The 14,597-nt window shown below is 38.9% G+C and overlaps 1 protein-coding gene across 1 annotated transcript in view; it reads right to left on the reverse strand.

Moving 5' to 3' along the window:
• Positions 1-14,597, reverse strand: part of sphkap (SPHK1 interactor, AKAP domain containing) — a 65,218-nt gene that overhangs the window by 15,790 nt on the left and 34,831 nt on the right. Inside the window, exons 4-6 of the mRNA XM_055147679.1 lie at positions 4,103-4,162; positions 2,356-2,454; positions 89-362 (exon numbers count right to left, since the gene is read on the reverse strand). Coding sequence (XP_055003654.1) covers positions 89-362; positions 2,356-2,454; positions 4,103-4,162 — 433 coding nt within the window. The remainder of the gene's footprint in view (positions 1-88; positions 363-2,355; positions 2,455-4,102; positions 4,163-14,597) is intronic.

Genomic DNA, 14,597 nt, shown 5'->3' on the forward strand with positions numbered 1-14,597 from the left:
GATTTTAATAAAAGAAAAGGAAAGTTCTGTCTGACATCAATCTTACATTATCACACACTGGTACACAAACATGACCGAAATATCCCACCGTTCCTGAAGCCATCATCCTCGCTGTCTTCTCCCAGGTGTTCCGAGGCCGTCTGGAAGTCATCTTCGATGGAGGAAATGGAGCGATTTGTATCATCCTCGGCTCGCTGCACTGGCCGGCCCTGATGCTGCTGCTGAACCTGCCTCTCCTGGCCCCACTGTAAACCCATCAGGAACTTGTTGATCTCCAGAATGACACTGTCTGGCTCTGTACTACTTTTCTGTCTGGAACACTGGAGCAGACACACGCCCGTGTTCTTCTGTTGCTGCTGGGCCTGAATACAACATGGAAAGAGAGTTAAGTATGTCAAAAGAATCGGAAATCAGATACTAATCCATACTAATTCATACTTGACGCAAGATACTCATTTGAGCAAATATCGATACTAAAAAATTCATTCACAGGACAGAAATAAACCTTTCCTGAATAGCTTTAGAATGATCTTGAGCTGTATCAGAACAAATATAAGAGTACATAGACTAGTATACACCCATTGTCCACTATGGAACCTACCTGGACCACTGAGGGATTACACAGATATAATGGCAATTATAAATAGCAGTTTTACAAGTTTTACATTTTTGTATTGTGATCAGTGGTGGAGTATAACGAAGTAAAAGTAGTACTGTGCTTAGGAATACATTTTAGATATCTGTACTTTACTTGTGCAGATTTTTAAGGGGATACTTTTTACTTTTACTTACTTTCTACATTTGAGAGCATGTATATGTATTTTCCACTCCATATGAATGGTTATGCTAATAAGACCCCACACTCAGTGCAGTTCAATAGGCCTAGCTAACTAATTGAAACTGTAAATAAGTAGGTGTGTTAGTTTCAGAGTATTTATTTAGCCCCTCCCTTTAGGATGTAAGGAAGTGTCCACCAGCATTCTAACCAGAACTGAAGAGGTAGCTTAGATGAGCTGTGAAATGTATTTGACCAAATAAAGTTTTGTCCGGTCGACAAATTGAATTTCTCCTTTGCCATAGATTCTACCTGGACGACTGCAGGATTTTTCACTCATCCACTCTACTACATTTTTTAACTGGATTGACGAGTAAAAGTATTTTATCATTGTGTAAGACCTGCTGAAAAGCTCAAGACTTTATTTTTAACACAAAAATATACAAGTAAAAACAGCTGGAATGCATTCAGCACAAATCTTCTACACTGGAAGCTTCATTAGATCTCAAAATCTGCTCAAAATACTCTTACTTTTTACTCTTTAAGTAAATTTTTAAACAGTACTTTTTCATGTGATACTTTTAAGTTTACCTGAGCATTTTTTGCTCCAGTATCTTTATCTACTACTTTTGCTTAAGTATACAAAACTGAGAACTTCCACTGATTGTGACAATAGTAGTTATACAGTACAGTAGTTTACAATGCAGAGTGGTGGTCCTTTTATTGTTTTGTTGTTCGACTACTCCAAGATTAACAAAGCAGTTTCATGCAAGTTTAATTATTTGCAAAGGCTTCCTAGAGCTCATATCGATCCAGTGAGTGCTTTTTCACAGATGCAATAAATAGCTGATGTGGTTATCAGGAAAATACTGTTGCAAGAACGTATAACATTACTCCTACACCTACAGTATCTCAAGTTGAAAAGTTTACTATCACATGTATTCCTGACATGTTTAACCAACATGGAGGGGAAAAAGTACTTTTAATTTGTAGATTTAGCTCAGAAATATTTAGCGAGGGTGCTCTAAGGCAAAGTCATTATAGCTCTACTGCCTCAAGCAACATGATGGGTTGATTCCCAGGCTGGAACTATCACTATGGAGTTTGCATCCATGGCTATTTTGCTGTGAATTCCCACCATGGACTGTAAAGGTAATAACATTAATAGTTATAGAAGGATTTGTAGTTGTAGCAGTGTTGAAAGTAATATTGGAAACATATTTGAAGTAATATGTTTACATCTGTGTTGTTTGGGGTAGAGATAATTTAAACTGGACTATTTTTGTGGTGGTAAATGTCACAGATTAAAAGTCTGTATTGTTTCTGTTATGGAAAATATGACTGAAAGCAATTTTAATTTATTTATAATCTGACAAAATAAAACCTAATAGAAAATTGGGATAGATTAATATGAGGAACAAAATCATGAACACATCTCCCAGCCCTTGCGGTAATGTATATTTGCGTTTTCAACACAAGCAGATGCAGAAGATTAACTGAAGATTAACATCATGCTCAAAGATCCATGGCTAAATTCTGTGTATATGATTCTCTGGCTGCAATCCTGTTTGCACACTGACCTCCAGGCCGTCCAGCAGCAGGAGCTCATTGTCTTTGGGCTGTTGCGTTGTCAGAACTTCCACCAGCCTGGGCAGGTCTGGAGACACACTCGCCAACTTCTGCAAGAGACAGAGACATGGCATGGCATGTACATGAGACAATGCCAGTCTCAATATAAAGGGATGTGAAACGAAAGTAGAGAGGAGCCAAATTATAAAGGTGGCAATGGTTTGTCTGAAGTTTGATTCCAGCTCAGAACCATTGTGTCCTGAGGCAAGCCACTACACCTACCTCATCTGTGTACGAATGTGGTGTGAGTGTGTGTGTGTGTGTGTGCAGGCCTGTCATAGTAATAAATGTTGAAGCAAGATATATTGCTACTAGGGATGTAAAGGTACATATATTCCTGCCGAACCATTTTGGTACAGGACGGTCGGTTCGGTGCAGGGCTGTGCACGAGTGAGTTCACGCAATTTGTGTGTTTACATTCCACCACTACATGTGCAGCTACATGGAAGGCTCGGCTCTTTAATATTGACGAGGGAACTCGTCCGTGATTGGGGTGGCAGTGTTTCCCACATCGCTTTATAGTTAGTGCGGCCGTCTTGACAACAATTGCCCCCTGCCTTGACTACATCCCTCCGAACCATATGAATCCTGGCAAAACTACGGTCGTCTCACCTCGGTCCGCACTTTCACCTTTGGCCCCCACCTCATTCCCTCCCCATACCTGCAACCTCTGCCAAATGACAATGTGGACAAGTTGTTTTTTCTGGCCAAAAATATGAAGATTGAGTAAAACTTTATGCTGGAACTGTTAGTGCTGCGCTTTACTTTTTGAAAAGTTTTGTTTACTGTTCACAAGGAATATATATATATATATATATATATATATATATATATATATATATATATATATATATATATATATATATATATATATATTAATATAATATTTTATATATAATTGTTACTTATATGAGAATATTATATTTAACTTATTAGTATTATCAAGCAGCACTTTGCATTTATTTTATTTTTATGTTAAAATTAATTGTTGATTTAATAAATACACACATAAACAACAAGCAAATGGTTTTGCACTGTACCGAAAATTAACCGAACCGTGACCTCAAAACCAAGGTATTTACCGAACTGTGATTTTAGTGTACAAAGATACTGTATACGTTTTGAGCTAGTGCTTACTTACTTATTTCTTAGACTATGACTTTGTCACACAATCCACAGCTACAGCTCAGTCACTCTTAGCATGCTACTTGAACCTCAACCAAGATTTTTATATGGCCTTATTAATGTTAACAAAAGAAACAAAAAATATCGCCCACCCCTAGTCCAAAATTAACTTTACATAAGAGCTAATTAGTCCTTAAAGCTGCATGGTTCACAGACACAGATTTTGACATCCAAAACTGTAATTTGCCCAAAAATGCCATTTGCGCTCTTCCCCAACCCTTGATATGAACAAGCACTGCATGCTTCTAAGAGAGATGTATAATTATAAAATATCACAAGAGAGATTACCAAATCATTAATGATCGCCCACCAGTGGAACCAGCAGCTGCAAAAGAGTGTCCAAATCTGCATAATATCTAAACAAATCAAGCCTCTAATTCTGGCTAATGATCTGGAATCCATGGCAACAGAGTTTTTTTTATGTAATAGATAAAGAAGTGATTTGATGGAGGGTGTGAGGAGCAGGAGGTGGTGATGGAATTGTTGAAAAGATGAGAGAGGAGTTCTGCGCACCTTGAAGTTTGGTTCTTCACGGCAGTTTGTCTTCTTTGAGTTGACGTTCACAAAGCAGATCTGAGGGGACAGGAATGAAAAGAGTTGGCATAAAGACATCTGGACAAAACAATCCAAGCAATCAAGATTAATGGCTTTCAGACTGTGCTACGGTGGCACACGGGTGTTGATTCTATCCACATGTCGGTCTCATTTGGGTTAGTAGTCCAAGAAAAGAAAAATATCTGATGAAGGCATTTTTTGCCAAAACATAATTTTGTTAATAAAAAAGCTTTTGGACATCAGTTCTGGTTTAAACCTGCTTTAGACCTGGTTTAGTCCTGGTTTAGTCTTGGTTTAGTCCTGGTTTAGTCCTGGTTTAGTCTTGGTTTAGTCTTGGTTTAGTCCATGTTCAGTCCTGGTTCAGTCCTGGTTCAGTCCTGCGATCAGCCATAGTCCCTCTTGTCTCAGGTCATTATAAGACAGTACTGCAGGTTATTTTCACCATTAGCAATATTGTTTGACATTTAAGTTATTGGCTATTTTATATTTGTTATTTTTTTTATATCTCACTTTGGGAGAAGTGGGTGGATGGCATATTCCCTCGTACCATGCCCACTGCACGGCCTGGTGGAATGTGATTTTTTTAATGTTATGAAGTAAAATCTGTCTCAGTGCAGATATATTGTAAATGCAGGTCTTAGGGTCAAAAAGAGACTGCTGTACTCTGCCTGCATCTAATTATAAAGCATTTAGAAGTGTTGGTGCATTGTTAGCATGCTATTTTTTAACAGCAAAAAAGTTGTAAATCTCTCATGATGAATAATTAGGATGATAGGAATATGTTGAGATGGTGAGGTTTTCATATTTTAAGACTTGGCAGCAAGGTAGCAAATTGGTTAGGACAAGACAGCAAAACATTTTGATTCCCAGACTATGGTAAATGGGATCCGTCTGTGTGGGGTTTGTTGGTGTTCCAGAATTGACCTAAAACGTATACAGATGGCAAGTAAAGCACTCCTCGTAACCACAGGCTATAGATCAAGATTTAGAGAAGAGTGCCTGGGTGGACAAATTTCCCACTATACCAAGAACTATACCTGCAAATATAAAGTTCTTTTCTTGTCACATATGTCTGTTTGAAATGCTTTGAAGAATTTGAGTCAATGTTATGAAGCTAACATAATGCTTTTTGATATTCGCCTTTTGCAATATTCCTTCTCTGGTATCTGTCAGTGAACTCCCCACAGACTTAAAATGTAAAAATCAAAGAGGTCTTATCCTAACGTGGTTTCTGCTTTGAAGTCTTTCCAATTCTTAACTTTCAAATAACTCCTCGACTTATGTTTGGAGTAAAAAGTATTAATACTATTTGAGACATATTATAGCTACCTTGCAATAAATATTCATAATACAGTCATCTACTTTGTGATTTGTTTATGATGACAAAATAATGGTTTAAAGGGGATCAGATTCCACTAGGAAAACATCTGCACAAACAGTATTGAGAATCTTTAAAGTGTCCATATTATGCTATTTTCTGATCTCGGTTATAACGTTATTTCCTCATCACAAACATAGCTGGAGTTGTATTTTGTTTCATTCACACATGCTTAACACACAAACCCTGCATATTTAGGCTGAATTCTTTTTTGAGCTCAGTTTTGAACAGTATACACACAACTTCACTAGAAACATTTGGATAATTTCGACCCTGAACAAAACCTAAAAGGTAGCTGCTAACTTGACAACTATCGCTTCATGACATCACAAGGTGGCAGAGGTGGGACCAAGTCTTTGTTTTGCAAGTCTCAAGTTAGTCTCAAGTTTTTGACCTCAAGTCTGAGTCAAGTCCCAAGTCATCTGCTTTGACTTCAAGTCTTTTCAAGTCTTTAAACCAAAGTACGAAATATAGCTTACATTCTTGTAATTTATATGAATAAATTGTACTTAAAAAGTCACAGTATATTTATATATGAGTATTTATAGAGTATATCAGAGTTGTAGAAATTAATTTAGTAAAATTTTCTTTTTTAAATGTCTTGACAAAATCTTAGTGTGAATCATTATGGTCAGAACAGAAAAAAAAAATCAGATTTAAAAGTGCTTCTCAAGTCTTCTCAAGTCACAGGCCTCAAGTCTGAGTCAAGTCCCAAGTCACTGACCTTCAAGTCCAATTCGAGTTCCAAGTCTTAGTCCATTTTATCAAGTCAAAGTCTCAAGTCCTACAAATAGTGACTCAAGTCTGATTCGAGTCCAAGTCACGACTTGTAAGTCCGCACCTCTGCAAGGTGGAACAGAGCATTTTGAGCTTTGGAGATGCAGACAGACTAAAAGGTTCCTCAAACATGTGTGAATGAAACTCTAATTATGTTTTTGAGGAGGTAACAACATTATAAAATGACTTAAAGCTCACAAGAGTAAATTTTGTGTAATATAGCACCTTTAATAAAACACTTTTAACATAGAATTTTCCACCATATCGGCTAATACAAGTTAAACCAACATTATCCATTAAATATTACGAAGTACAACCTCTACCACTATACAGATAACTTGTACAGAACATAAAGGTTTTGATGTGTGTGTTTTTTTCTCATAAATAAAAGCAAAAATCTTTTCACTTTTTACAACCTAAAACATTGTTGACTTGAGGCTATAAAGCAGCACATTCATAACAATCCAATTCCCCTTCACCCACAAAAACAATACAATTCTGGGATCGCCTTAAGACATTCAAGGCAGCCAGTGGTTTTTAAATAATGACAGCAGCTGACAAATGAGTTAGTACATTTCCTTCCCAGTAGATCTCACATGTGGACTTTAACATACATTTAAAGAGTCCATATTGTGCTATTTTCTTTTTTATGTTAAAATGTTGATTCCTTGTCAAAAAACATACCTGGAGTTGTGTTTTGTTTCATTCAGATATCCTTAACACATAAATCCTGCATATTTACACTTTAGAGTTCTTCTCTCAAACAGAAAACCAACTTGAAATGTCATGTGGTAATACAGGAAGTGCTCCACTGTATTTTTATTATGTTTTATTACAGAAAAGCTGTATTTTTAGAACACATCCATAATCTTTTTATTCAACCCAAGCTCCTAAAGATTCTTGACATTGTAAAATATTATACACTGGTAATTTTAGTCAGAGCATGTAACAATGTTCTACCAAGTCAAAGTTTGGTCAAAATGAGAGAGAGAACTTATAAATTTAGAGGGTATGGAAATTTCAAATTGCCCAATGTTTGAACTACTCGTAAAAGTTTCTGTGTGCCCCGAGGTTTCAAAATGGCCGCCCATTCAAGTCAATTGGCTGAGCTCAATGGCACATGATTCCAGATTAGCCTTTAGCCCGGCGAGGTACTTCCGGTGGCTGTGGGCTGACTGAGTATGTGCAGTAGTGCTCTTTTCTCCTGTCGGCACACGTGAATGCACGGGAGCACACGAACGAAGCGCGGACTCGTGTATCATGTGATCGCTCTGACCAATCAGATCAAGAAGAGCTAGAGTGGAGCCGGAACTAACGATTATAATGCATTTTTTTAAAGATAAATGAAGGATTCTGAGCTGAGAAAAAGATTATGATATAAAAATTGGTAAAAACTGCCACAAAATTCGACACAAAATTAACATTATTTACATTATTGAAAGTTGTAGGTGCCCTGTCAGCCGACAACATGAGCAGTCTGTGATTACATTGCGCTCTATGAGAAAAATCCTTTCTCAGCCCAGGGGATTTTTTTTGCTGAACAACCAGTGAGTGTCCACTACATCAACTGAAGGCAACTACAAGCTAGTAATACCCTATTCAGTTATTTTAATAGATCCTATATGTGAAACACAACTCCAGGTATGTTTTTGAGGCGGTAACAACATTCTAATATGACGAAAAGCTCATCAGAGATAATTTTACATCATATAAGCCCATTAAATCCAAAACGCCCTTGCCCTTTGCAGCCCTCTGTTGACAGTTTTAGCATCGCATTGTAACTTGTCTATGTTTGTCATCACTACAGCGACAACTGAATAGGGGCGAAATGTCAACAACGTCCACGTGGTTTAGCGATGGGTCTATGATAGCATTTAGCCAAACAGTGGTCTCATCATGGCATTCAGAATATGGAAATGCGTTATTAACTTGTGTTTACATAACAGCGAGTGCCGAATTGAATTTACACTGATAACATCCGTATAGTAATTCACTCGAAAACAATGCAACAGTGAGGGAGGGGATGCTACTTCTTGCAGCTATAATATGTTTGATTGTATCTTACAAAAAGGGAATGTGTATGAAGTGGGGTGCCAAGAGACAGAACAACGGTATGTGCTAATGTTCAAATCAATTAAAAGGAATATATTAGTTTTATATTGTGCTTTTCTAGACACCTGAAGACAACAATCACACTTTCAAAGCCACATTCGTACAGTGACAATGTGGTGGAAATGTGTATTTGATCCCTTTAAATCAGTGTATCATTCGTTCTTTCGTTTTTCAAAATAAAACCAAAAATAACAATTTTCTTCAATATTTGTCTCCAAAAACAAAATGAAAAAATGGATAACGATTAATTTTTTCAGTTTTCTTGACTTAAACTGCAATGGCGGACTTTTACGCCGCATACGGAGTGAACCAGGACTGAACCAGTTTGGGACGTGCCCGGAGGTGTGCCAGGTGATCAGGACTGAGACTGGGACCAGACCAGGCCCAGATCAGGACTGAGCCTGGGACTGAGACTGGGACTGACACCAGGACCAGGACTAGGACAAGACCAGAACTGAGACCAAGACTGAGACCGGGCCCAGACTTGGACAAGATCAGGACTGAGACCAGGACCAGACCGGGACTGAGACCAGGACTGAGACCAGGATTGAGACCTTTTTTTTCGCGGTTTAGTCCTGGTTTAGTCCTGGTTTCGTCCTGATTTGGACCTGGTTTAAGTCACAAAAATGCGAAACGGCTGTTATCCTTTTTTTCATTTCGGTTTTAGAGACAAATAATGAAGAAAATTGTTGTTTTTTTGATTTTCTTACTTTTGGTTTTATTTTGAAAAATGAATGATACACGGATTCCTTTATATTGCCTGAATCACTTTTCTCTTCTCTATACAGGCTCATTGTTTTCCCAAACCCTGTGTCCCTCCTCTGCCTCTGAGCTGAAGTGATTTTAAACATCAGAAATGACACACTCCTCTGCCGCTCCAGCCTCTCCGCTCCGGCCGCCTCTCTGACACGCTCACAGGGATAAACCAGGCCAATGACTACGACCTCCACAAGGTCAAAGCAATTGAACCTCATCAGGCTCCGCAGCAGTGAAGAGCCAGCGCTCTAAATTTGGGAACATACGCTCCACTCTGTGCCCGTGTGGGAGACAGACTGCAGGACATGCTCTTCAAAGGGACAAGAGACACACTGGACAAGATACAGGTGCAACAAGGCTTGAATCATTTAAAGGTGCACTGTGGAACTTTTCTGGTGGAAGGTCCGTTCACCAGTTTCTCTCGATAGGCTGGAAAATTCACTTTGTGTTGCATTTTTTGCGCTTTGTGTTGCATTATTGTATGAAAAGCACTCTATAAATAAAGTTTGCTTGATTGATTGAACGTTCCACAATATGGCATTACACTTATTTATCTCTACGGAGACGCCACAAAGCCAAGTTTCAAGTCAGATCTGCGGAGGAGCGAGCACAATCACAATAAGAATGCAAGTTTTTTGATCAATAAAAACTCACGCTATTGATTAAATGCATTATGGATAGGTTTAATGCTATACCGGGATATTCCAGACAAAACGATAACATCTCCATGGAGACAAGCAGGTGAAAAGTTACACAGTGCACCTTTAAGTATAAGGCAAAATGAATGTGGTTATGTATGAAATGTGCTAATTAAAAGGCAATAATGTTATGATTAGAGATGCTCTTTTACTGTGTCCACAAACTAAGTGAATATTTTCCAGCGTTCAGAATGACACGTTGCATGTTTAAGTTATCCTGTCCTGTGTTCATGGCTTGAGTTCTCAGAAAATTGCCTACCCCCTGTCTCCGCCCAGAGTTCTGTACATGCAGCTATTGCAGACCCTGGGTCATACATGTGGGGTTCAAAAATTTCACATAGACATTTTCAAATAATAAAAACTACTACTGCAACAACTAGGGCTACTGCTGCTGCTGCTGCTGCTGCTACTGCTACTGCTACTGCTACTACTGCAACAACTAGGGCTACTGCTGCTGCTGTTACTACTGCTGCTATTACTGTTGCTACTACTACTGTTACTACTACTACTACTACTACTGCAACTTCTACCACTACTGCTGCAACTGCTATTACTACTTCTACTACAGTTGCTACTGCTACTACTGCTACTGCAACTACAAGGGCTGCTACTACTACTGCTATTGCAACTACAAGGGCTGCTACTACAGCTGCTACTGCTACTGCTACTACTGCTATTACTACTGCCATTATTACTGCTGCTACTACTAGTACTAGTGCAACTACTAGGGCTGCTTCTACTACTGCTGCTGATACTGCTACTACTACTGCTACTACTACTACTACTACTACTACTACTACTGCTGCAACTGTTAGGGCTACTACTGCGGCTGCTACTACTGCTACTACTACTACTGCTACAACTACTAGGGCTACTACTACTACTACTACTACTACTACTACTACTACTACTACTACTACTACTACTACTGCAACTACTGGGACTGCTACTGCTACTACTAGTACTGAAACTACTAGTGCTACTACTACTGCAACCACTAGGGACACTACTATGACTGCTACTTCTACTGCTACTATGACTGCAACTACTAGAACTACTACTACTACTACTACTGCTGCTACTACTACTACTACTACTACTACTACTACTACTACTACTACTACTACTACTACTACTACTACTACTACTACTACTACTACTACTACTACTACTACTACTACTACTACTACTACTACTACTACTACTACTACTACTACTACTACTACTACTACTACTACTACTACTACTGCAACTGCTACTGCTACTGCTACTTTTACTACAACTACTACCAGTACTGCTGTTACTGCTACTACTACTGTTACTACTACTACCCAAAATTAGAACACACTATCAAACTATTTGCAGCCTCACAATTATGAATGACAGTTATAGGCTTATATATAAAGTATAAACTTACATATTATATCACTTTCCAGTCTGAACAGAACATATTTATAGCTCAGAGCTTTCAGTTTGTAGTATTTATGGACAGCAGTAGTGCCTTGAGTGCTTCAAAGTGAGCAGGTCTAATGTGTAAATCACATTTGGACATGTACACTCCCAAATCACATACACTTGCATTGACACAGGGCCCTCTGTCTGTGCACTTTTATTACACCTCTGTATAATTCAATATAACCGCTCCACCAAGGAGGTCTCATGACAAAAGCAAAGGACAGGGGCTGGTGTTTACAAACTTTGAAGAAAAATATACTCCAAGGTTATTGAATGAGACACTGAATGAAACAGTTTTACAGCTTATCTAATAAAAACCAGAACAAAACACAAACACACACAGAGACACTACAAATACATAATATCTATCATATCAGTTTTTATACGTTCAAGTATACAGCGGTTTTCAGTACAAGCAAACAAAAAATAACGTCTCCACATCTGTACACATCTGTAGCAGTATTGATATCGGCAATTGTGCGTGCGTGTATTAGCGGTAAAATTATGTCGCCATTCAGACAACCTACTCGTAGTTTGGAGCATCACCTTTTTTGCCTTGTATACACCGTGTAGACCCTGTCTTCTTGTATATGCTGAGTGGGCCACGCCTCTAAACCAGAACTAAAACCAGGACTAAACTAGAACTAAAACCAGGACTAAAACCAGGTCTAAACCAGGATTTAACCAGGACTGAACCATGTTCTTCCTATATGTCGCACTCACCAGTCCATGAAAATATTGCTGCAGCAAACTTAATAATTACCTTGTGTGTTGGAATGGTGGAATGTTACAGTGAAACTCATCATTGCCAGAAACACAAAAGATGCATTTAGTTCAATGGTCTGTGTGGGGAAGGGCAGGCAGATGGGTGTTTGGGCAAGGGGCTGTCTTTACCTACTCTAAGGGGAGACTCACATTCACCCATTTTGAAAACTCCTGCTTTAGTAGATACACCTGTAGCTCTTGAATCTGTGGTATTAAATGTGCACACATACTAGAAAAGTTACACCTGAGCTTCCTTCAAGGAGACAAAAGCACTAAGCATAAAGGAGAGAATTCTTTCTTGTGACCTTCCAGCTCTCCTCACCTTCCAGTCTCATAACTGCTCATAGACTCTGTGTAAAGAAGTGGACTAAGTGAGTGTGACGTCGCCCACAGTGTTCAGCTCCAGGCAAATGAAGCTCACTGTGGCTTGCAATTATGGGGCGAATTTGGAGCTGAGGTCCATATTGGGAATAGGAATTATTTTATGGACAAAATAGTGAAAAAAACTCAACAAAAAACAAAACAAAAAAAACAAAACAAACAAACATCAGGACGATGTAGGGCGGGTTACTATGAACATTTTAAAACCAAAATGAGGAGCCTGACAGCGGCAGTTATGGAGAGAGGGGGCACAGTTTTCTCAATACAAGATGAATTGGAGCCGATGGAGCCAGATGTGCCCAGATGTTCGCTTCCTATTTGGAATGCAGCGGCAAGTGGTTTAGCTATGTTCATGTACATACAATCTATGCTCCTGCCTAGCTACAAAAAGATCCTTTACTCAATTATCTGACTTTACTGTCCTTACTATATGCTCCTTTCTACATTTGTTATAATCAAATACGAAAAACAAACCAGGAACATGACTAATTTTCCTTGTGCTGCCCCTGCCCCCTGTACAGCAGCTCTGGTGTCTCCTCTGGCTTTTCGCTCAACTAGGTGCTCACACAAGCACATCTGCAGCTGCCGTACAACCGGACCCTGCCAACCAACCCCACCGGCCCACCACCAACACAACCGCTCAGCAGGGATTACCACATGCCTCCCCGAACAGGACAAAACAAGGTCGGGAGATATCCATTTGTTTCCTTTAAGACTCTGAACTGCTAATCTGAATAGAGCTCATGCATTACAGTACGGGCCATTGTGTGAACTGCAGTGTGCCCAAACAATCAACAAACAAGGGGTCCACAGTTTTAGCTGATTCAGGCGTGTAATTCTGCTTCGGATCAGCATAATTTTGGAGTTTATGTCCCGATCTCACCTCACAGTGGCCTCTTGTTGTTTGTTGTTAGAAATTTAAAGTAGATCTATTCTGTAAAATCGACTTTTCAGAGCTTTTCACCATGTTATATTTGTTTTCCCGAGTAGTGTGAAGTGATTCATGCATGTTTGACTAATCTTTACTCTTTTATTTTCATATTGCCGATCAATTCCCGTTTTTATCACCCCCGGCATACGCCCACTGCTCTGTACTTACTTTGTTCTCCAATTTTTGTTTTCTTAATCGATGAGCAACTATCCATATCCACAGGCGGGCTGACAACTTCACAGGTCTTCTTTGGAATGACTTTTACTCCTACTGGGCACTGCAGTTTTCTAACTCAGAAGTCAGCGGACGGTTTCTTTCTCAAAAATAATTAACTGAAATTTGGGGATGCTTAGTCATTCTTTTCAAAATTCTGGGTTATATTTTTTTCTGTCAGTACTTTGTGCATTGTGTAGGCAATTACCCTCCCTTTGCAACCTAGAGATTGCCAATAAATCACTGCTGATGCCAAAACCAGAACAACTAATGACCGATAAGCTCTGCCAATATTTGGGCCCATACCATATGTAGATCAGGTTTTGCAAATTTCTTAACTATTTGAAACAAACTTATTCACAAAACTATTTCACTGCAAACCAACAAGAAAGCAGTGAAGTCCCATTTTGTGCAGTATGCTCTTCAGAGAAATTCTGTCAAGTGGTCCACAAAATATCTGCCTATGTTGGAGATTTAAAGTGATAATCTATAACTTTCTGAAAGTGCAAAGTCAACTGCCTGATTCCATAGAAATATAAAGTTAAAACCAGACTTCGTAACATTCTTAGAGGAGATAGATAATTTATATGCCACACTGTGGATTATTACAGCCAACACCGGAAACTAGAGAGGCTTTCTTCCAGGGCAGGTCAGGGTGGTGGAGGTGCAAGCCCGCTCAGAGTATGCATCATTTTCTGTTTTTTGTGCAATAAAAATATAAAAGAATGATAACTTCGCACATCAGTTACTTGAGGCGGGTGCGTTGGAGGAGAGAGAGCAGAAAAATCCCGCACAACACAATAAAAATATAAAAACATCCATAATGAAAAAAACATGCTTTTATTAGGGGTCTCCAGCCTGTACCTCGGGAGCTAGTATCACTCCACCCCCTTCCAAGTAGCTTGCCAAAGAAATTTCTGAATTATATGTACTGCGCTTAATTACTAAAATCTGATTAATTACCATTGTAAATGTGTCATTTTGATG

The sequence above is a fragment of the Boleophthalmus pectinirostris genome, unplaced genomic scaffold (assembly GCF_026225935.1).
Source record: "Boleophthalmus pectinirostris isolate CB_2022bp ecotype Guang Dong unplaced genomic scaffold, ASM2622593v1 HiC_scaffold_9, whole genome shotgun sequence".
Lineage (NCBI taxonomy): Eukaryota > Metazoa > Chordata > Actinopteri > Gobiiformes > Gobiidae > Boleophthalmus > Boleophthalmus pectinirostris.